This window comes from Neoarius graeffei, chromosome 2 (genome assembly GCF_027579695.1).
Source record: "Neoarius graeffei isolate fNeoGra1 chromosome 2, fNeoGra1.pri, whole genome shotgun sequence".
NCBI lineage: Eukaryota > Metazoa > Chordata > Actinopteri > Siluriformes > Ariidae > Neoarius > Neoarius graeffei.
Window position 1 is genome coordinate 61,754,758 of NC_083570.1, and position 24,953 is coordinate 61,779,710.

Below are 24,953 nucleotides of genomic sequence, written 5' to 3' on the forward strand. Positions count from 1 at the left end.
CTCCTTGGATGGCCCCGGGGATGAGGGCCTGGCATTGGATGCAGTGCCATTGGTGCTCTGCTCTGGCTCGGGAAGAACATGGCACTGGAATATGGGCTTGGGCGGAGGTTTGGATTCTGCTTGGGCCTTGAATGGGGGTGAGGACACAGGCAGAGGCTTTGGCATGGGTTTAGATGTAGACTCGAACATGGGCATAAGCATGGGCATGGACCCTGGTGTCAACGTGGGCATGGACTTGTGCATGAGCATGGACTCAGAGACTGGTCTAGACTTTGCCTGATTGACAGTCTTGTCCTTGCTGAAACCCAGCGGTGGGGCAATGATGTCCTCGAAGCCTGGCAGTGGGGCAACGACGTTCTCAAAGCCCAGCAACAGGACGAAGAGCTCGTTCCCGCTGAAATCTTGAGCAGAGGCCACCCTCTCAGCCTGTGGCGCTGGCTCTAGAGCAGAGGCCATGTCGTCCACAACTGTGGCATTGGCCTCTGGTGCTGGCTCTTAAGCGGAGGCCACGTCATCTGTCACTGCAGTGTCAGCCTCTGGCACTGGTCCTGGAGTAGAGGCCGCCGCCTCTGCCACTGCATCGGCCTCTGGAGGGAACTCGGGAACGAAGGCTTCCTCCTGTGCAGCTGCATTGGCCTCTGGCTTATCAGCTCCCCCCCCCCCCCCCCCCCCACACACACACACATTTTATGAGGGTCCTCCCTCCCGGAAGGCTCAAACTAGGACTTGAGCTTCTCTGAATAACCTGGAGGTCCCGAGGCATGGGTGCTGCATTCTGACTAGGCCTTCGGCCTACCAGCATGCCGGTCCGGTGAGCCCATAAATCATGTAGCCAACCCACAAGCTCTCTGGAGGTTTGGGCTCTACCAAGTCCTCATCGAAGAAGTGGCGCTGCAACACAAATCCGTTGGGCGGCTGCTCTGCCTCGTCATATGGTGCCGGAATATTCAGCCCTAGCCACTGGAGAAACCACACTGATCCTGGCTCAGGCACCGTGACACTGATATGGGGCTGCACGGCGTGCCTGTTCCTTCCTTCTACATCCATGTGTTAGGCAAAGTATTCTGTCAGTAAAGCAGGTGATGGTAGAATGCAATTACAAGAGAGAATTTAATGAAGACAGGCTGATGAACAATATCCAATCTGTTAAGTAAAAGCAGGGTCAAAAACAGGCAAGGGTCATGCAAGGTCCAGACAAGTTATCCAAGGCTGAGACAAAGGGCAAAATACAAAACAGAGTCAAAAACCAGGGCAGCAATGCAAACAAACAGCTTGGTACGAACAGACACTAAGTACTGAGCGAGACTTCACATTGAGTGTATGTGAAGTGTATCCTTATATGTTGCATAGTAATGAGGCTGTAATGAGAAACAAGTGTTGAGTATTCCGGAGATTCGGAGTGGTGTGCGGCAGCCCTGTTGGATGTCGGAAAACCGTTGCGCATTCTGGGAATTGAAGTCTTACGTGAGAACAGGAGCTGACGTGACACACTACCTTGTTAGCAATTGTTAGCGGTGGTTTAAAAAAAGGAAAAGTTAAAATGAAAAATCCGGCTACGGTACATATTTAAGGCGTACAGAAGTACTGGTGCTTAAGTGTCATTTCTCATTTGAGCTTCATCTCATCTCATTATCTGTAGCCACTTTATCCTGTTCTACAGGGTCGCAGGAGCCTATCCCAGCTGACTACGGGCGAAAGGCGGGGTACACCCTGGACAAGTCGCCAGGTCATCACAGGGCTGACACATAGACACAGACAACCGTTCACACTCACATTCACACCTACGGTCAATTTAGAGTCACCAGTTACCCTAACCTGCATGTCTTTGGACTGTGGGGGAAACCGGAGCACCCGGAGGAAACCCACGTGGACATGGGGAGAACATGCAAACTCCACACAGAAAGGCCCTCGCCGGCCACGGGGCTCGAACCCGGACCTTCTTGCTGTGAGGCGACAGCGCTAACCACTACACCACCGTGCCGCCCTCATTTGAGCTTATACTCTATAATACTATTATTGTGATATTTTTTCCCAAATTTAACTCCTTAGTGTCTTTTTGAGAACATGCCTAACTGTATGGATTGGCTATTTTGTTGTTATGCTTCCTCAGTTAAGTAAAGGTGATGTTACTGTGCACACATTAATACTTCAGAATTTTATGTCAGCATTAACTAAAGCACCTATGAACATTTCAGTTGAAGGGAAGCTTTAGAATGTTTGCTATATAACCACAACATAATAATGTTTTAAGATCATATAGTCATCCTGCATGCCGGTTCTTATTTCAGACGCTAATGCTGTGACTCTGGATGACTATAACATCCACGTTATTGCCAGTGTGTTGAAGCAGTGGCTGCGGGACCTTCCCAATCCTTTGATGACCTTTGAACTTTATGAGGAATTCCTCAGGGCAACAGGTATGGTGACCTACAGTATATTTGGTCTCTTGATCAGACGTACGTTTTCAATGTATTTTTGGCTTCTATAATTTTACTGCAGCTTATTGCCATGTTGCTTGGTACAGGTTTGCAGGACAAGAAAGAAGTGCTGAAAGGTGTGTATACAGTAATCGATCAGCTCAGCAGGACTCACCTGAGCACACTGGAGAGACTCATCTTCCACCTAGTCAGGTAAGGCAAAGAAAGTATCTCATTTTCAAGGGTAAATCACTGTACATTGTTTTAAGTTATAACATTTTGCTTTCGTTTATCGTAGGGCTTCTTTACTATAGATTTGCATGTGCAAGCAAACTCAATAACACCCTCATAGAACGCCCAAACCGATTTACTAACAGGCCATGTGTTGTCTGTTTTGCTTGCTAATTAATATGCAATTTGGGCCAAGAAATGATGTGAAAATAATGAGAAAGTCTGTTGAATCACGATACAACACGCTCTCATGTCTGCACTTGTTTATTTTGCATTAATTTGTTGAACATTATTACAGTGCCCTCTGTGATTATTGGCACCCCTTGAAAAGATTAGTAAAAAGGGTTAGAAACAATTCACCTTTTGGTGAAGTAGCGTCATCTCACACTGGAAAAAAAAAAGAGAAAAATCCAGCGTTTAATTGAAATAGATTTATTCAGATAAAAACACATCTCTCATCAGGAAATAATTATTTTCAACAAAAATGCATGGATTTTTTTTTCTAATCTTTACAAGGGGTGCCAATAATCACGGAGGATAATCACGATAATCATGGCTTTTGATTATCATTATACTAAAAGTGCAATTATGTGTAGCGGTGATAAGTTTTAGTTTGCTTTTCCTGGGGGTCTCTTCACAATCAGAATTCGCCACAGCTAATGAGAACAAAAAAGTTATTGATTTTGTAAATTACCTGTAACATGGCCGCTAACTGCTAATGAGTCATCACATTGCAAATACAAATTGGGATGCGTTTTTCAGAATCTTAGGCTACATCCACACGACAACGGCAACGAGATTTTAAAAAAAAAATATCGCGTCCACATGGGCAACGGATCAGTAAAATATCAGGTACATATGGCAACGCAACGCTTGCTGAAAACGATGCAATACACATGCCACACCTCTAGCGGCGCTGTAAGACGGTCCCATCGGAGACACAGAACAATAGAAGAAGTAAGGACGCATGCATTTAAACTATTATGCGCGAGACTTCATATTAGCCACAAAGTCAGAAAAATCTGTTCGTAAAATTACATTATAATGACCAAATACAATGAAAAGTATTTTTCCAGTCTCACCTGTGAAAGGTAATCCCATGTGATCCCGTTTGGACGGCAAACCTGTTGGTACAGTTAAACGCAGCACATGAATGAGGCATCTTTATTCTCCGCTTTGACCCATCCAATATGGCGGCGAGGATGATGTATGATTCTACGCGGAAGGCGGCGTCTTTAATGGTCCGGAATAAATTGAATGCTACATGTTGATGGATTAATTTTTTCTTCTACGCCCTTTTTGAGGAATGTATTGTAGGACTTAAACCAACATCTGAAGAGGTGAGATCGCTCTTTTTTTTCCCTATTTTTGCTGGCGGGATTGACTCTGCCCTAAGGGCTATTCTCTCTCTCTCTCTCTCTCTCTCTCTCACTTTGCACCATTACACAATAAATATTCACAGTGAAAATATTTTGTAAGCGCGTTTCATGAACCAAGTTATAGGATTTGTTGACAACTCGCATCGAGTTCGTTACACTTCTACCCGGCGTGAAGCACATGTGGTTGTGACATCATCGTAAACAAATCCGTTCTACTCATCCAGACGACTTCGCAACGGCGCCGTTGCCAGATCTTTCCACTCTGGAACCCGTTCTCAAAAGATTTCGTTTTGGGGCACCCAAAACGCCGGTGCCGTGTGGACGCCAGGCTGAAACGATAAACAATTTTATCAGATTCACCTGAATCCGTTGCCGTGTGGACAGGGCCTTAGTAAGTCAGGGAATAAATGTGCCGTTGGTAATTTGAGCTTTGATAGGGCAGAAAAGATTCTCCTTGTATCTAAATGTACGTATATTTTTCAGGATCTCATTGCAGGAGGAGACTAACCGGATGAGTGCTAATGCTCTGGCCATCGTGTTTGCTCCCTGTATCCTGCGGTGTCCTGACAGCATTGACCCTCTACAGAGTGTACAGGACATTGGCAAGACCACTGCGTAAGACATCCGCTGTGTGTATGTGTGGGTGCATATTGATTATGTATGATTTGGAGTCAGTATATAACATTGTTGATTTGTGCTTCAGCTGTGTGGAGCTGATCATCTGTGAACAGGTGAATAAATACAGAGCCAGAATGAAGGACATCAGCACTCTGGAGTTCGCTGAGAGCAAAGCCAAGATCCGTCTCACACACATCAGGAAGTCAATGGTATGAGTACTGATGATGAAAATCTCAGACTGATCTGGAATCAGTTCTGTAGATCATACCTCTTTGCTATTGATAACAAACAGCTGCATATATAGGTACTTGGCAAGAAATCATATTTCCGCATGTGTTTGGAGAAGTACCCATCCCAATAACCCCTTTCTCCCCCTCTTCCCCTCACTTACCCCTCCTTCAGAAACCAGTACTAATTGCTGTTAGGTTTATGAGCATGAGCAGAACTGTCACCTCGGTATGTATGATTGAGCACTGTAATCTCTTAATGCTGTGTAGTCCTTGTAATCGGCATCAGTGTAGCATTGTCACTAACATTGTCAGTCCTTTGTCGTCTTGTCACCTGTTTGCTCTGTAGGAATTGTGAAGATTGAAAAGGGTGCATCAGCTGGTTGTTAAATTAAGTAAACGGATATGTAATAAACTGACCATCTTTTGTCCTGTAGGCAGTGTCTGAGCAGGCTGATTGTTCTTGTCCACATGGTTTGTCTTGCAGCCATTAGGTTAGTTACAAAGCTGGATTTATGGGATAGCAAGATAGCTGTGCATTTATAGTGAGGTATCCATACACGCTCCTCTGATGTTTGGAAATTCCAAAAATGTGTCAGTGAGACAGCACCCACAGTTGTGACAACTATAATATACACTCACCGGCCAGTTCATTAGGTACACCCTGCTGGTACTGGATTGGACCCACTTTTGTCCTCAGAACTGCATTAATTCTTCGTGGCATAGATTCAGGAAGGTGCTGGTAACATTCCTCCAAAATTTTGGTCCTTATCGAGATATTAGCATCACGCAATTGCTGCAGATTTGTCAGCTGTTCATCCCTAATGCGAATCTCCCATTCCACCACATCCCAAAGGTGCTCTATTGGATTGAGCTCTGGTGACTGTGGAGGCCATTTGAGGATATTGTCATGTTCAAGAAACCAGTTTGAGATGATTTGAGCTTTGTGACATGACACATTATCCTCCTGGAAGTAACCATCAGAAAATAGGTACACTGTAGTCATAAAGGGAGGGACATGGTCAGCAACAGTACTCCGGTAGGTTGTGGCAATAAATGATGCTCAGTTGGTACTAAGGGGCCCAATGTGTGCCAAGAAAATATCCCCTGCATCATTACGCCGCCACCACCACCAACGTGAACTACTGATACAAGACAGCACGGATCCATGCTTTCATGTTGTTTATGCCAAATTCTGACCCTACCAGCCGAACGTCGTAACAGAAATCAAGACTCATCAGATCAGGCTACTTTTTTCCAACCTTCTGTTGTCTAATTTTGGTGAGCCCATGTGAATTGTAGCCTCAGTTTCCTGGTCTTAGCTGACAGGACTGGCACCCAGCATGGTCTTCTGCTGCTGTAGCCCATCTGCTTCAAGGTTCGACGTGTTGTGCTTTCAGAGCTGGTCTTCTGCATACCTTGGTTGTAACTAGTGGTTATTTGAGTTACTGTTGCCTTTCTATTATCTCGAATCAGTCTGGTCATTCTCCTCTGACCTCTGGCAGCAGCAAGGCATTTTCGTCCGGATAACTACCACTCACGGGATATTTTCTCTTTTTTGGATCATTCTTTGTGAACCCTAGAGATGGTTGTGCGTGAAAATCCCAGTAGATCAGCAGTTTCTGAAATACGCAGACCAGCCCATTTGGCACCAACAACCATGCCATGTTCAAAGTCACTTAAATCACCTTTCTTCCTCATTCTGATGCTCGGTTTGAACTTCAGCAAGTCATCTTGACCATGTCTACATGCCTAAATGCAGTGAGTTGTTGCCATGTGATTGGCTGATTAGATATTTGCGTTAACGAGCAGTTGGACAGTTGTACCTAATAAAGTGGCTGGTGAGTGTATAATATCAAATAAAATGGAAATGAAATGTGGACAATTACCTTGGTTTTATATTATTTGATTAACTAGCATGTTGCAGCGACATATACACCATTCTGATAGAAGCTAAACTGAATTATTGATTTGTTTCTAATTTGCCTTTTTTTAAATTCATATTGCCAACTCTTACATTGAACTAAAATCACAGTCTTAATCTTGGTTTAATCAGTGTAACCTGTAACTGAACAAAGTTGTGCTCAGCCCACCGCTATGCTAAGATGGAACCACTTAATCCAGCTTTGTACTACTTTCTATAGGATAGTGTGCATGCTGCTCTGATATTACTAGTGCGTTCATTTGTTTGCTTATTGCTTTTCACATGTTGGCTTCTCAGCTTAATAATACGCAGACTAATGCATTTTTAAAAAATTATATATATGTATATTGGTCTATAGGGTTGCCTTTACTTAGTGTTATGCTGTCTGCAGATCTGTCTAAAGACAACTTAGCTCTAGTGTAACACTTGTTAGTGAACACATAAATGCTCAAGTTTGCTCAAATTTGAACAATTTATTTGGGGAAAAAATCACAAGGTAAGGGATCATATTCTGTTTCCATTCAGGCTACTAATTGCCAAAATCCTTGAATGAATCCAGCTGTACTTTCACTCCTTTTCGACTTGCAAAACATTTAACAGTTTACATGGGTTACTACAACCCCAATTCCAGAAAAGTTGGGACGCTGTGTAAACTGTAAATAAAAACGGAATGTGATCATTTGCAAATCATGGAAACCATATATTTCATTGAAATTAGGACAAAAGACAATATATCAAATGTTGAAAATGAGAAATGTTATTGTTTTTTGAAAAAATACATGCTCATTTTGAATTTGATGTCAACAACATGTTTCAGAAAAGGTGGCACAGGGGCATGTTTACCACTGTGTTGCATCACCTCTACTTTTAACAACACTCTGTAAACGTTTGGGAACTGAGGAGTTCAGGATCTTCTTTATCGTATTTTGGGCTTCATAATGCACCAAATGTCTTAAATGGGAGACAGGTCTGGACTGCAGGCAGGCCAGTTTAGCACCCGGACTCTCTTACTACGGAGCCATGCAGTTTTAATATGTGCAGAAAGCGGTTTGGCGTTGTCTTGCTGAAAGAAGGCCTTCCCTGAAAAAGATTTTGTCTGGATGGCAGCATATTGCTCTGAAACATGTGTGTATATATATTATTCAGCATTAATGATGCCTTCCCAGATATACAAGCTACCCATGTCATGTGCACTAATGCACCCTCATACCATCACAGATGCTGGCTTTTGAACTGTGCAGTGATAACAAGCCAGGTGGTCCCTCTCCTCTTTAGCCTGGAGGATGTGGTGTCCATGATTTCTCAGCAGAATTTCTACTTTTGATTTGTCAGACCTCGGGACAGTTTTCCACTTCCCCTCAGTCCATCATAAAAGAGCTCGGACCCAGCGAAGGTGGCGGTGTTTCTGGATATTGTTTATATATGGGTTTAACTTGCATTTGTGGTTGCAGTAATGAACTGTTTTCACAGACGATGGTTTTCTGAAGTGTTCCTGAGCCATACAGTGACTTCCACTACAGACACGTGTCTGCTTTTAATGCAGTGTCACCTGAGAGCCTGAAGATCACAGGCATCCAGTGTCAGTTTTCAGCCTTGTCTCTTGCATACAGAGATTTCTCCAGATTCTCTGAATCTTTTAATGATATTATGGACCATATATGATGTAATTCCCAAATTCTTTGCAATTTTACATTGAGGAACATTATTCTTAAATTGTTGCACTGTTTGCAATCTTTCATAGAGCAGTGAACAAGAAGCCAAGCCAAGAAGAAGAAGCCTTTATTTGTCACACGTACACTCAAGCACAGATTTAAGCAGATAGTGAAATTGAACCTCTGCATTTAACCCATCTGGGTCAGTGAACACACACATGCACAAACAAGTGAGCAATGAGCACACACACATACCCAGAGCAGTGGGCAGCTATGCTACAGCGCCTGGGGAGCAGTTGGGGGTTAGGTGCCTCGCTCAAGGGCACTTCAGCCCAAGGCCACCCCATGTTAGCCTAACCTGCATGTCTTTGGACTGTGGGGGAAACCGGAGCACCCGGAGGAAACCTGCGCGGACACGGGAAGAACGTGCAAACTCCACACAGAAAGGCCCCCATCGGCCACTGGGCTCGAACCCAGAACCTTCTTGCTGTGACGCAACAGTGCTAACCACTACACCACTGTGCCGCCCTCCTTATCTTTACTTCTGAGAGACTCCGCCTCTCTGGGATGCTCTTTTTATACCCAGTCATGTTACTGACCTGTTGCCAATTAACCAAATTAGGTTTTTTAGCATTACACAACTTTTTCAGTCTTTTGTTGCCCCGTCCCAACTTTTCTGAAACATAATGCTGACATCAAATTCAAAATGAGCATATATTTTTCAAGAGACAATAAAAATTTCTCAGTTTCAACATTTGATATGTTGTTTTGGTACTATTTTCATTGAAATATAGGGTTTCCATGATTTGCAAATTCTCACGTTCTGTTTTTATTGACAGTTTACACAGCGTCTCAACATTTTTGGAATTGGGGCTGTAATATTAACTAATATATGTAGTACTTTCAACTGTCCATTTTTACCTGTAGGATCTGTTGACCACATACACGTAATATGAGCTTTCTCTTTCACTTTCTTTCATCTTTCCATCTCTCTTCCCCCCGATCCCCCCATTCCATCAGGGTAAAAGTCTGTTTTCTAAAAGCAGTCCCCTTACGCCGTCTCCACCCACGAGTCCACTGTCACCTGTGGTCACTGAAGGGGATGAACCAAATGAAGATAGGGCGGGGTCAGCTCTGAGTGACCAGCAACAGACAGCAATGCAGCAAGAAGAAAAAGTGCTTTCTCAGCAAATAGAAAACTTACAGAAGGAAAAGTCAGTATCTTTCTCTCTCAGTCAGACTTTAGCCTTCAGATCATACCATTATTTTCTGTGAATATTATAGATTCTTTGGTTCTAACATTCCTCTGTTTGTGACTTCTATAGGGAGGAGCTGACATTTGAAATGTTGGCATTGGAGCCACGCACATCTGATGATGAGCTGCTAGAATCTGAGGCTTCTATAGGAACAGCAGACAGCTCAGAGAACCTTATAGCAGAACAGGAAGGAGCAACAGAGGCCTGGGGTAACTCATCTGCTCTGCTAGACAATTAAACTGTTGTAACTGTGCATGTCATTTAATACAGTTGAATAGATAAATACCATCGGGCGGCACGGTGGTGTAGTGGTTAGCGCTGTCGCCTCACAGCAAGACGGTCCGGGTTCGAGCCCCGTGGCCGGCGAGGGCCTTTCTGTGTGGAGTTTGCATGTTCTCCCCGTGTCCACGTGGGTTTCCTCCGGGTGCTCCGGTTTCCCCCACAGTCCAAAGACATGCAGGTTAGGTTAACTGGTGACTCTAAATTGAGCGTAGGTGTGAATGTGGTGTGAATGGTTGTCTGTGTCTGTGTGTCAGCCCTGTGATGACCTGGCGACTTGTCCAGGGTGTACCCCGCCTTTCACCCGTAGTCAGCTGGGATAGGCTCCAGCTTGCCTGCGACGCTGTGGAACAGGATAAGCGGCTACAGATAATGGATGGATGGTTTATTGTGAACTACTCGTTTGTCTTACCTGTATAGTTGTATGTACACGCAGTGGACACCAGATGGCAGTGAAGTACAATTAAACAAACAAAAAAGAACAAGGCAGCTTTGCACAAAATACATGTCCTGAATTAAATTTAGTGTGACATGAAAACATTACAGAGAAAAGCCCTGGTTCTCTGATAAAAGATAAAGGTATCACACGAGAAACCTCTGAGCACAGAAACACCAAAGACACCACGTCTGTCTCCAGACCTGTCTTCACATATCATCAGCTGTGACCCCCATGATTGCATTCTCAAGCTTTCTTTCCCCCATGCTTGGTAAAGGAGATATGGTGAGATAATTCAGTTTGTTCACAAAAAGAAAGCAGTATGGGGTCATAAGTAACCTTGATGTGACCTGAGCTAAAGCACATTTAGGAGGCATATGATGATAATACATGAAGCTTACTCACTCACTTAGTAGGTCCAAGAATTCAGTGGATGCATTGGCAAATCTTATCATGGGATAGATCTCATGGTGGAATCAGATGCATATGCTGGATCTAATTATTGTGTACACTTCATAAATTGGCTCACTTAGTCATTGTTTTGCACATCACTCACCATGAATGTAGGTGTACTGTAAACAGGATAAGTTTTATTAACACAAGGTTGAAACTATGACATCATGAGAGCATGTTTGAAAACATCGATTATTCATAAGGATAGCACATTTTGCATGTTTCTACATCCAGCATGTACCTAAATCAGACAAAAAAAGATTCTGCTTTTGGTCACCTTTTGGAGAAGATGGAAGACATGGACAAATTTGATGGTACCCTTCCACACAAAAAAAGTAAAAGAACCCACAACTATCTCTGAAATAACTTGAAACTGACAAAAGTTAATGGCATCCATCATTGTTTATTCCATGTTTAACACAAATCTGACTTTGCTTTTGATTTTTGATTTAACTAAATATTTTACATAATGGGGCGGCACGGTGGTGTAGTGGTTAGCGCTGTCGCCTCACAGCAAGAAGGTCCGGGTTTGAGCCCCGTGGCCGGCGAGGGCCTTTCTGTGTGGAGTTTGCATGTTCTCCCCGTGTCCGCGTGGGTTTCCTCCGGGTGCTCCGGTTTCCCCCACAGTCCAAAGACATGCAGGTTAGGTTAACTGGTGACTCTAAATTGACCGTAGGTGTGAATGTGAGTGTGAATGGTTGTCTGTGTCTATGTGTCAGCCCTGTGATGACCTGGCGACTTGTCCAGGGTGTACCCCGCCTTTCGCCCGTAGTCAGCTGGGATAGGCTCCAGCTTGCCTGCGACCCTGTAGAACAGGATAAAGTGGCTACAGATAATGAGATGAGATGAGATTTTACATAACAAAACAAATGAAAATGGCATGGACAAAAATGATGGTACCCTTGACTTAATATTTTGTTGCATGGCCTTTAGCAGCAATCACTGCTAACAAGCGATCTCTGTAGCTCTCAGTGAGACTTCTGCATCTGCCACCAGGTCGTTTGGCCCACTCTTCCTGAGCAGACTGCTCTAGTTGTCTCAGGTTTGAAGGGTGCCTTCACCACACTGCATGTTTCAGCTCTTTCCAGAGATGTTCAATAGGATTCAGATTATGGCTCATAGAAGGCCACTTCAGAATAGTCCAATGTTTTGTTCTTCACCATTCTTGGGTGCTTTTAGCTGTGTGTTTTGGGTCTTTATCCTGCTGGAGGACCCATGACCTGCGACAGAGACAGAGCTTTCTGACACTGGGTAGTACGTTTCGCTCCAGAATGCCTTGATAGTCTTGGGATTTCATTGTGCCCTGCACAAATTCACTCCATGCCAGACGCAGCAAAGCAGCCCCAAATCATAACCACGCTGCCTCCATGTTTCACAGTGGGTATGGTGTTCTTTTCTTTGAAAGCTTTATTTTTTCTTCTGTGTACATAGAGCTGATGTAACTTGCCAACAAGCTTGAGTTTTGTCTCATCTGTCCAAAGGACATGCTCCCAGAAACATTGTGGCTTGTCAATATGCATTTTAGCAAATTTGAGTCTGGGTTGGGTTTTTTTTTTTTTAAGTCCTCTTGGGTCTTCTTCTATTGAGCCCACTGTCGCTCAAAAAGTGACGGATGGTACAAACACACATTCATGTACTTTGACCATGGAGTTCAACTTGTATCTCTTTGGAAGTTGTCCTAGGCACTCTGTCTACCATTGGCATCCTTCTGTTCAATCTGTGGTCTATTTTACTCTTGCGACCACATTCATGAAGGTTGGCTACAGTCCCATGGAACTTAAACTTCTTAATAATATTTGCAACTGTAGTCACAGGAACATCAAGCTGCTTGGAGATGGTCATGTCGTCTTTGCCTTTAACATGCTTGTCTATAATTTTCTTTCTGATCTCCTCAAACAGCTCTCTCCTTTGCTTTCTCTGGTCCATGTTTAATGTGGTGCGCACGACGATACCAAATGGCAGAGTGACGACTTTTCTCAATTCCAGTAGACTGAATGACTGATTACAAGATTGACGACACCCGTGATACTACAATTAGTTTGAAATAATATCACTATAATCCAATTATTTATCATCTTTTCTAGGGTACCAAGGCTTTTTTTGAATATCTTTGTAAAATAAACAATAAATCGTTTCTTTTCAACACTTTTTTTTTTTTTGCTTTACTCTATGACATTTCAAAGGCATGCAAGTCAGGGCTTTGAACCAGTTCAAGGAACGAAAACGAAAACCGGGAACTTTTTCTATTTCACATGGAACAGAAACGAAACCAGAAACTTTATTATTTTTTATGTTCCGGAACAGAAACGCTTATTAAAAATAATGGTAACCGGTTAATACCGGTTTTTATTTCGTTCCTCAAAGTTTCCGTAGCCTACAAATAAAAAAGTCATTCTTCTCCTGCGCAAGTTTCTATGACCCGCTGGGGTTCACTTCCTGTGTGACGTTCGCTGACTGAATGGAGAGAGCGGGAAGGTGGACTACTATCACGTCTCCATTACTGAGTGTCTGAGCAAAGAAGAGCCTGAACGTTGCAATCTCCCTATTGGCTGTTTGTAAAAATGTATCAATTGTTGCCCTTCCCACGGGAATCATCGCGGGCTCGAGAGACGAGACCTGACGAGTTAGTTCGTTGGTAGCAGAACAAAATGTCTGGACACAAATCGGGTTTTCAGAAAAGGAAAGAAAATAAATGGAGGGTCGAAAATACAAAAAAGGAGGCAGAAAATGCAAAAGTTTTAAGGTAGGACAAATGGTTACTTTTCTGAGGCAGCCCGCCGTGGCTGCCTGCAGGCTTATTTATTATAGCCCATTTAGTTCAAATAGTTGATATAAAATGTTTATAGTTATGTGATGGTTGTCCTGATTTAGACTGTTTTTTTTTGGGGGGGGGGTTGCGCGATGTTGCACCCGGGTCCAGATTAGGGCAGAACCGGCCCTGGCTACATTTCAGGTGTAGTTTGTTTTATGTATGTATGTATGTATGTACTTGCATAGATGTGTACTTGGTCTTCCAATATGGCGCCTAACAAAATCTCGCGGCGCGGTGACGTCATGCGGTAGCCCTCTATAGGGCCTGACTAGCCTTTGGTAACACACTAAACGAATTATCTTTCATTTTTGGCACTTTTTCTGTTTGTGTGGATGGGAAGACATACTGAGAATCCAAATCACCAACATTTGAAATAATAATTGTTTTGAATTATTTCTTGTCTTATTTAATGAAGGCTGTAATAGAATTAGCCTACATTTGGCTTAAGCTGGATGAGACAGAGACATAATTTTATAGCCATTTGTTAAACAGCTGACAGGGAACGTAATTAACTGTTCCAGGAACGAAATTTTTTTGTTCTAACCGGTTCGGGAACGTCTATTTAATGGTGGAACCCAAAACCGGAAACGTTAAAATTCCATTTCTGTTCGGAACGAACCAATAGGAAAAAAATTCTGGTTCAAAGCCCTGATGCAAGTATACATGAGAAAATTGCTTTTAATTGCACTTTTTAGGAGGTTTCAGCATTGTTTCAATGAGCTGTAAGGGTACCAACAAATTTGTCCATGTCTGTACGCCTTAAGAATGTAAAGGCTTTGTCCTTGTCCAACACACTCTGAACCCATTCTTTCTCATATTTCTGAAATTTCTAAGCATTCAGTGACGGAGCTTAGCACTCTGAATAGTGGCAATTGCATTAGGAGGATGGTAACTGCCACAGATTTAACCTTTCATGAAGCAAAGCCAAAGAGCTAACCAATCAGGATATAGATGACATACAGAGAAATGACAAAGAAAATAAAAGCAACAAACTGTCTTTAGTAAGGTTTTGCGCCACCATGAGCCACCAGAAGAGCTTCAGTGTGCCTTTGCATAGATTCTCTGGAAGTGTACTAAGGAAAAACACTGTTTTACCAAAAGATATTCTCACCACTGGTATTTTGATGAAGGTGGTAAAGAGCACTAACACCTTAGTCCAAACGATGTTCAACTGGGTTCAGGTCTGGTGACTGTGAAGGCCATAGCATAGTGTGACTTTACATAATTTTCATCCTCATCAAAACATTCAGTCAGCCCTCTTGCTCTGTGGATTGGGACATTTGTCATCCTGGAAGACACCACTCCCATGAGCATAGACATGTTCAATCACAGGATCAGAATCCTGCCTTGACATGTTAGGTATGTAGTTAGGATAAAAACAACACACCTTACTATGTATGCTAAACCAAAAATATGCTGCAGAAATTAATCTGCTTACTTTCACGTTAACATTTAGGTTTAGTGAAAAACGTTAATTAAAGTAAACTGGGAAGCTGTGGCCTAATGGTTAGGGAAGCAGCTTTGAGAGCAAAAGGTTGCCAGTTCGATTCCCTGGTGGACCAGCAGGAATGGCTGAAGTGCCCTTGAGTAAGGCACCTAACCCCCAACTGCTCCCCAGGCTGCTCTGTGTACATTGTACATCGCTCTGGATAAGTGTATCTGCTAAATGCCTGTAATTTAAAATTAAAAAAAGGATTATCCAGTATGTATGGCAATGAGAATTTTATGGCTTGTGTATGATAGATTGATTTACCCAGCAATAATAATGTTTGAAAGAGAACTTGAAAAACTCTGAGCTTGGAAAATAGCTTTTATTTTTGTTTGGACATCCAGTTCAGATATTAATACAAGTCATGTGACCTGTATTTATTAAGCTATATAGTTTCCAGCGATAAGAGCATGAGCCAAATAGAGACAAAAGATATAAAGTTTTAGGACTAAAAGTGAACATTTCTTGGGCAAGGTCTAAAAAGCCTGTTTCTAGGACAATAATGTGGCAATTATTGCAGTACTGTCACTTGAAAGATCTCATTATCTGTAGCCGCTTTATCCTGTTCTACAGGGTCGCAGGCGAGCTGGAGCCTATCCCAGCTGACTACGGGCGAAAGGTGGGGTACACCCTGGACAAGTCGCCAGGTCATCACAGGGCTGACACATAGACACAGACAACCATTCACACTCACATTCACACCTACGCTCAATTTAGAGTCACCAGTTAACCTAACCTGCATGTCTTTGGACGAGCACCCGGAGGAAACCCACGCGGACACGGGGAGAACATGCAAACTCCGCACAGAAAGGCCCTCGCCGGCCACGGGGCTCGAACCCGGACCTTCTTGCTGTGAGGCGACAGCGCTAACCACTACACCACCATGCCGCCCCACTTGAAAGAGCTTCCAGATTAAGAACAAGGATTAGTATTTGCATGGAAAACTAGTCCACAAAGTTTAAGAAATTTAAAGGTGACATATCCATTTTCCACAACTTCGAGACAGTTCCCTGAACTCTTAATGAAATGTCTGTGACGTGCTTTGGTCTTTACCACAAGGATAAAGCACCACGGGTGTGTGTGTCCCCCCCCATACAGTTTATTTGAGTGCATGTTCCTTTAAATGAGAAGCCACTGCTCACTCCCACCCCACCCACCCCTTCTGCCAGCCAATCTGGTAGCACTTTTTCATGAATATTCATTCACAAAAGCAATTCTCAAGCCCTGAGTGGATATACTCAGATGAGGGGGTGGTGTAATTCTAATGTATTATGAATTCAGTCAAATCTGAACAGCTTGTTGAAGCACAAACAGGCAGCCCAAAAGAAACAGACTGGGTTGCCTTATTTCAGAGTTTGCAGGTTGGTAGGCACTCCAGATACCCAAATGTACACTACCATTCAAAAGTTTGGGGTCACTGTGAAATGTCCTTATTTTTGAAAGAAAAGCACTGTTCTTTTCAATGAAGATCACTTTAAACTAATCAGAAATGCACTCTATACATTGCTAATGTGGTAAATGACTATTCTAGCTGCTGGTTTTTGGTGCAATATCTCCATAGGTGTATAGAGGCCCATTTCCAGCAACTCTCACTCCAGTGTTCTAATGGTACAATGTGTTTGCTCATTGCCTCAGAAGGCTAATGGATGATTAGAAAACCCTTGTACAATCATGTTAGCACAGCTGAAAACAGTTGAGCTCTTTAGAGAAGCTATAAAACTGACCTTCCTTTGAGCAGATTGAGTTTCTGGAGCATCACATTTGTGGGGTCGATTAAATGCTCAAAATGGCCAGAAAAATGTCTTGACTATATTTTCTATTCATTTTACAACTTATGGTGGGAAATAAAAGTGTGACTTTTCATGGGAAACACAAAATTGTCTGGGTGACCCCAAACTTTTGAACGGTAGTGTATGTGCACAAGCACTGATATGAAAGCGAGTTTTTCATAATATGTCCCCTTTAAATAAGATCAGGTGAAATGTCTACATAACTATTGCCTCTCCATCACATAGTAGTAACTAATAGGTGACTAAGTGACACTGCTATTTTCTGTGTATTGGCCTGGTACTTGCTCTTACGTGACTTAACTGCCTTCTACGTATCCTTTTCAGAGAAAAGCTGCTCCGGCACGCGCTCCCGTAAGTCAGAGTCCAAAAACAGACGAGCTTTACGCCGCCAGCCCGAATCTCTGGATTCAGTGGACTCAGCTGTCGCCTCTCTCTCCTCCAGCTCATCCACGCCTCACTACCGTTTCCGCTCGTCCTCCTCTGGCCCTCTCTTCTCTTCCCCCTCCTCCTCAGAACACGGGCAGCACCTCTTCCCCGAGCAGGAGGAATTAGAGACGGCCACATTGACGACCCGCTGCTCATCTAGTTCAGAGAAAACGCGGCCCAGGAGCAGAGGCAACCGGAGCTGCCCACCCAAACCCAGAGAGCCTGGAGAAGGAGGAGGGAGGAGGAGAGACACTGACTTCAGCCCTGTGCAGCCTCTGGTGCTTTACGGCAGTAAGGAGTTTATGGTGTAAAGAGGAGGGTGAGACCTGTTAGTGTCAGAGCTCTACTTTCCTCAGAACACAGCTGTAAAAAGAAAGGGCGCTTACTAATCGACAGGAGATTTTAGCTTGAGAGATAGAGAATACGGAGGGATGAGAAAGAGTATGCTGAAAATGAACCTGCCAAAGCTAAACCCTGACCTGCACATGATGCACTCTGCTGTAGAGTGGACCTGCTGGACTGGTCCTATTCTCACTGCTTCACTTTGACCTGTCCATCTTCATGTTTACAAAACTGAGCCAATACGAAGTCATCTGGCTTCAACAGACTGCATAGTGCTTTGCTAACATTTTTTTTCACCATATTGAGATGTCAGACATTGATAATGTATTAAATATGTAAGATAATATAATTGTATTACTCCAATGGAAAAAAAAATATCATTGTACATAAAACAATGCAGCGCTGCTGGATGGTCCACGTGAAAAGTGTTTACTTGTCTTGAATATTTTGCAACGGTATGTGTGTTTTTTACGTGCGTTTGTGACAAATGTGTCTCGTAAGCTTGTTTGCTAGGTTTTGCGTTTGAGTCACTTTTTTAAAGAAAAGTATCACTAGAGAGGACAAAATGACAGATGATCATAACAGCCATGATGTAGCTATTTCCATTCATAGCCATATTGTGTTGGAATACGACCAGATGACACGTTTTCTTCATTTCCTCTTTTTGTGTTTAATCTGCATTCATTGTGACCAAATCAAGACTTGAAATATTTTTACATTATCTCATTTATCTTATTGTGTTTGCTTGAAATATGGTTTCTAATATATTTTCTCAATGCGCCTTTTCTTCTGTATGCTTGTATACATTATTTTTATCTTTGAGAGCCATTTTTATTTTTTAAACGCAATATTTCTTGTTCATGCCTTCTGCAGCCTTTGCTTGTGTCTGTACTGTGTAGACTGTACTGTGCCGTCTTTATAAAAAGGGATCTGTTTTCCCAGCAGTATGGTTAGTCTGTAAGTACAGTCCACTCATAATTGTCATACACATCTGAGCCTCATACTGTTGACTGTTTACACTAGTAAACAGAACATTAAGCCACAAAGCCATTTAACCGGAATGATCAAGTACTCATATACAAGCACACTTGATCAGACACTTCACAGTATATACTCTAGTGTATTTAATGAATATTAGCATCATCACCCAGAAAAGGGTTCAGTTGAAATCATTTACTCTTGAATGTGTCTGGTTACAATTAACTCATATAATCTGTGTGATGCCTGTATAAACTTCACTATGGTGGAACTGGTCAAGCAGTATGCAGCTTTGTCTTTTATTGAAACCTTTCTTTCCTTCCGCAGTTTTTAAATGATTAGAGAGTTGTAGTCTTATGATCCATATGATCTTCCATGTCTGTTTGGCCTTTGTCTGAAATCTGGACATAACATTGGTATCATCTCCAACTTCACAGATCTGGGCAAAGGAACAAGAGAAATGGCATGTTTGTTGTAAGTGAATGTACCACTGGAAAGCACGCTTCACCCTTTTCTTTCCTTTTCTTTTTACATTTCTGTATTTCAATACCATGTGGAGTGTAGGTCAGGAACAACACTGTTTTAAATGGATATATTATCCTGCTTGTGACTGTGTTTGAAGAAATCAGTGTGTGCATTAATTATTTTTCCAAACTTATTATTATTATTATTGCCAATTGTGCAATTTGTGTATTATTTCCTGAATGGACAAATCTGTTTATGGATGTAAAAAATAATATAATGAACACCCACTTATTAAAAAAAAAAAGTTGATGAACACATTGTCTCTTTAAAGGGGAAATAAAAACAGCTTTGTAAATGAAGTTAATGGACTGAGATGAGAAAATATTACAATGCTTCCCTGTGATTGCTTTTCAGTATCTCTCCTAATGTGATGGCTTTTCAGTACATCTCTAAATCATCATCGTCGCTGCTGAACCCGATCCGGGTTTGAGGCGAACCATGTTTGGTTGACTTGGCCAGAATTGCAGCAGTAGGGTGGCTGGTTCCTTTCTGCGCACTCACTCACATTCACACCTACAGGCAATTTAGAGCCACCAGTTAACCTAACCTGCATGTCTTTGGACTGTGGGGGGAAACCGGAGCACCCGGAGGAAACCCACGCGGACACGGGGAGAACATGCAAACTCCGCACAGAAAGGCCCTCACCAGCCACGGGGCTCGAACCCGGACCTTCTTGCTGTGAGGCAACAGCGCTAACCACTACACCACCGTGCTGCCCGCTGTGAATAAATCTTGCTAATAAACCTTCTTGCTACACCACTGAACCACCCCCATCCCTAAACATGCGATTTGCTTTTCAGTAAGTCTCTACTGTAAATACATGATGGCTTTTTAGCAGTCTCTGAATGCATGATGGCTCTTCAGTAGCCTCTAAATATGTGCTGGCACTTCAGTAAATCTCAAAATACATGATGGCTCTTCAGTATGTCCCTAAATACGTGATGGCTCTTCAGGATGTCTCTAAATACATGACAGCTTTTTAGTAATCTCTAAATGCATGATGGTGCTTCAGTAGTCTCTAAATATGTGCTGGTACTTCAGTAAGTCTCTAAATACGTGCTGGCTCTTCAGTACGTCTCTAAATACGTGATGGCTCTTCGGTACGTCTCTAAATACATGACGGCTCTTCAGTAAGTCTCTAAGTACATTATGGCTCTTCGGTACATCTCTAAATATGTGACGGCCCTTCAGTACGTCTCTAAATACGTGACAGCTCTTCGGTACGTCTCTAAGTACGTCATGGCTCTTCAGTACGTCTCTAAGTACACGATGGCTCTTTGGTGAGTCTCAAAGTACGTCATGGCTCATCTGTACGTCTCTAAATATGTGATGGATCTTCAGTACATCTCTAAGTACATCATGGCTCTTCGGTACCTCTCTAAGTACATGACGGCTCTTCTGTATGTCAAATACGTGAAGGTTCTTCTGTACATCTGTAAATACGTGATGGATCTTTGGTGTGTCTCTAAATACGTGACAGCTCTTCGGTACATCTCTAAGTACATGATGGCTCTTCAGTAAGTCTCTAAATATGTGATGGCCCTTCAGTAGGTCTCTAAGTACATCATGGCTCTTCGGTACATCTCTAAATACGTGACGGCTCTTCTGTACGTCTCTAAATATGTGACAGCTCTTCGGTACGTCTCTAAGTATGTGATGGCCCTTCAGTATACAGTGGCATGCAAAAGTTTGGGCACCCTTGCTCAAAATGTCTGTTACTGTGAATAGTTAAGTGAGCAGAAGATAAACTGATCACCAAAAGGCATAAGGGTAAAGGTGATACATTTCTTTAATATTTTCCACAAGATTACATTTTTATTTCCATCATTTACAGGTGTAAAATACCAAAAAATGAAAAGGACCTGAAGCAAAAGTTTGGGCACCTGGCATGGTCAGTACTTATTAACACCCCCTCTGGCAAGTATCACAGCTTGTAAACACTTCTTGTAGCCAGCTAATAATCTTTCAGTTCTTACTTGGGGGATTTTCGCGCATTTGTCCTTGCAAAAGGCTTCCAGTTCTACAAGTTTCCTGGGCTGTCTTGCATGCACTGCTGTTTTGAGATCTATCCACAGATTTTCAATGATGTTTAGGTCAGGGGACTGTGAGGGCCAGGGCAAAACCTTCAGCTTGTGCCTCTTAAGGTATTCCATTGTAGATTTTGAGGTGTGTTTTGGATCATCGTCTTATTGTAGGACCCATCCTCTTTTTAACTTCAACTTTTTTACAGATGGTGTGATGTTTGCTTCCAGAATTTGCTGGTATTTATTCGAATCCATGCTTCCCTCGACCAATGAAATGTGCCCTGTGCCACTGGCTGCAACACAACCCCAAAGCATGATCGAGCCACACCCATGCTTCAGAGTTGGAGAGGTGTTCTTTTCCTGGAATTTGGCACCCTTTTTTCTCCAAACATACCTTTGCACATTGTGGCCAAAAAGTTCTATTTTGATTTCATCAGTCCACAGGACTTGTTTCCAAAATGCATCAGGCTTGCTTAGATGTTCATTTGCAAACTTCAGACACTGAATTTTGTGACTCAGACATGGGAAAGGTTTTCTTCTGATGACTCTCCCATGAAGGTCATATTTGTTCAGGCGTCGCTGCATAGTAGAACAGTGCACCACCACTCCAGGGTCTGCTAAATCTTTCTGAAGGTCTTTTGCAGTCAAGCAGGGGGTTTTATTTGCCTTTCGAGCAATCCAACGAGCAGTTCTTTCAGAAAGTTTTCTTCATCTTCCAGACCTCACCTTGAGCTCCACTGTTTCTGTTAACTGCCATTTCTTAATAACATTACAATCTGAGGAAACAGCTACCTGAAAACACTTTGCTACGTTCTTGCAGCCTTCTCCTGCTTTGTGAGCATCAATTATTTTATTATTCAGAATGTGAGGGAGCTGCTTAGAGGAGCCCATGGCTGTTGATTTTAGGGACAAGTTTGAGGAGTCAGAGAATTTATACAGCTTTGAAATCTGCATCATCTGACCTTTCCTAACGAAGAATTTGAACAAGTCACAGCTCAGTAAGCTAATTAAGGTCTGGAACCTTGGTAGCAGTTACCTGAGAACTCAAATGTATTGGGGTGCACAAACTTTCGCATAGTGTTCCTTTTCTTTTTTCACTCTCCAATTGTACAAAACAAAAATAATACACAAATCTCACATAAAACGCTGAAAAGAAATGTCGTCTTTACCTTTATGCCTTTTGGTGATCAGTTCATATTCTGCTCACTTAACTATTCACAGTAACAGACATTTTCAACAAGGGTGCCCAAACTTTTGCATGCCACTGTATCTCTGCATACATAATGTCTTCAGTAATTCTCTAAATATGTGACAGCTCTTCAGTATGTCTCTAACTACATGATGGCTTTTTTGTACATCAAATGTCGTCCTCACGCAACAATTGTCGTGAAAGCCACATTTATTTTTACAACCCTGATTTCAAAAAAGTTGGGACAAAGTACAAATTGTAAATAAAAACGGAATGCAATAATTTACAAATCTCAAAAACTGATATTGTATTCACAATAGAACATAGACAACATATCAAATGTCGAAAGTGAGACATTTTGAAATTTCATGCCAAATATTGGCTCATTTGAAATTTCATGACAGCAACACATCTCAAAAAAGTTGGGACAGGGGCAATAAGAGGCTGGAAAAGTTAAAGGTACAAAAAAGGAACAGCTGGAGGACCAAATTGCAAATCATTAGGTCAATTGGCAATAGGTCATTAACATGACTGGGTATAAAAAGAGCATCTTGGAGTGGCAGCGGCTCTCAGAAGTAAAGATGGGAAGAGGATCACCAATCCCCCTAATTCTGCGCCGACAAATAGTGGAGCAATATCAGAAAGGAGTTCGACAGTGTAAAATTGCAAAGAGTTTGAACATATCATCATCTACAGTGCATAATATCATCAAAAGATTCAGAGAATCTGGAAGAATCTCTGTGCGTAAGGGTCAAGGCCGGAAAACCATATTGGGTGCCCGTGATCTTCGGGCCCTTAGACGGCACTGCATCACATACAGGCATGCTTCTGTATTGGAAATCACAAAATGGGCTCAGGAATATTTCCAGAGAACATTATCTGTGAACACAATTCACCGTGCCATCCGCCGTTGCCAGCTAAAACTCTATAGTTCAAAGAAGAAGCCGTATCTAAACATGATCCAGAAGCGCAGACATCTTCTCTGGGCCAAGGCTCATTTAAAATGGACTGTGGCAAAGTGGAAAACTGTTCTGTGGTCAGACGAATCAAAATTTGAAGTTCTTTATGGAAATCAGGGACACCGTGTCATTCGGACTAAAGAGGAGAAGGACAACCCGAGTTGTTATCAGCACTCAGTTCAGAAGCCTGCATCTCTGATGGTATGGGGTTGCATTAGTCAAGTCAACTTTATTGTGGGGCGGCACAGTGGTGTAGTGGTTAGCGCTGTCGCCTCACAGCAAGAAGGTCCTGGGTTCGAGCCCCGGGGCCGGCAAGGGCCTTTCTGTGTGGAGTTTGCATGTTCTCCCCGTGTCCGCGTGGGTTTCCTCCGGGTGCTCCGGTTTCCCCCACAGTCCAAAGACATGCAGGTTAGGTTAACTGGTGACTCTAAATTGACCGTAGGTGTGAATGTGAGTGTGAATGGTTGTCTGTGTCTATGTGTCAGCCCTGTGATGACCTGGCGACTTGTCCAGGGTGTACCCCGCCTTTCGCCCGTAGTCAGCTGGGATAGGCTCCAGCTTGCCTGCGACCCTGTAGAAGGATAAAGCGGCTAGAGATAATGAGATGAGATGAGATGAGAACTTTATTGTCAAACATGTTATACATGCTCGACATACAGCACAGATGAAATATCAGTCCTCTCTGACCCACGGTGCAAACAGGCAATGCAATAAATAAAAATAGAATAATTGAAAAAACACAAACAACAATATAAACAGTATAAACACTCTAGATAGGAACTAGACATAGACTAAACACTCAGACAAACAATATAAACAGTATAAATAAACAGTATAAACACTAGATAAGAAAAAGACATAGACTAAACACTCAGACAATATAAACAGTGTAAACACTAGATAAGAACCACACACAGACTAAACACTCAAACAGACAATATAAACAGTATAAACACTCTAGATATGAACTAGACCAGTGGCGGCTGGTAGTCTTTCAAACAGGGGAGGCTGGTCGGTTACGATATTTCCAGATTTTAAAAGAAAAAAGAAAAAACACATCAATTTTGCCCATACTCTTCCCTCTGATCTGGCTGATTGTTGGCAGCGTCACAAACTGTGAAATAACAGGTTCTTTTGGCCCATTAGCCTACTGTCCAATATACATGATGGTGGTGTTGGGGGGTATATTTTAACATTTTATATTTTAAAATTGTGGCATGTTGTATAAAAATTGATCATTATTGAAAGCAGCTCTTTGTCAGGAACCTCAGCAGTAACAGCAGAGTGTTCTGGAATAGGCATAAGCACTGACCTTGGGGAGCCAAACATAGAGCTGGGTGCCACACATTTCATTCAATGACACTTTCCCTATATTTTACTTATTTTGACTGAGAAATGTTTTACTGACAATTTTGATAACCCTTCACTTTTAATCCAGGTCTGTAGTGTGAAATGTTCTCGGCTGTGTTTTTGTTTAAAAATGTTTTCCAAATTGTAGCTGTGTTTAATTCATATCCAGAGAAATATATATTCCAATATAATATACT

At 42.5% G+C, this 24,953-nt stretch overlaps 1 protein-coding gene across 5 annotated transcripts in view; it reads left to right on the forward strand.

Moving 5' to 3' along the window:
* Window positions 1-19,493, forward strand: part of myo9ab (myosin IXAb) — a 228,478-nt gene extending 208,985 nt beyond the window's left edge. For 3 of the 5 annotated variants that reach the window (XM_060914594.1, XM_060914596.1, XM_060914592.1), the window contains exons 37-44: window positions 2,289-2,417; window positions 2,525-2,630; window positions 4,511-4,642; window positions 4,731-4,854; window positions 5,048-5,101; window positions 9,469-9,662; window positions 9,774-9,913; window positions 17,288-19,492. In XM_060914594.1, the coding sequence (XP_060770577.1) occupies window positions 2,289-2,417; window positions 2,525-2,630; window positions 4,511-4,642; window positions 4,731-4,854; window positions 5,048-5,101; window positions 9,469-9,662; window positions 9,774-9,913; window positions 17,288-17,700 (1,292 nt within the window). In that variant the 3' untranslated portion in view covers window positions 17,701-19,492. Of the gene's footprint in view, window positions 1-2,288; window positions 2,418-2,524; window positions 2,631-4,510; window positions 4,643-4,730; window positions 4,855-5,047; window positions 5,102-9,468; window positions 9,663-9,773; window positions 9,914-17,287 lie in introns of all 5 variants that reach the window. The other 2 variants (XM_060914595.1, XM_060914593.1) reach the window with 2 other exon arrangements.
* Window positions 19,494-24,953: the final 5,460 nt, after the last annotated feature.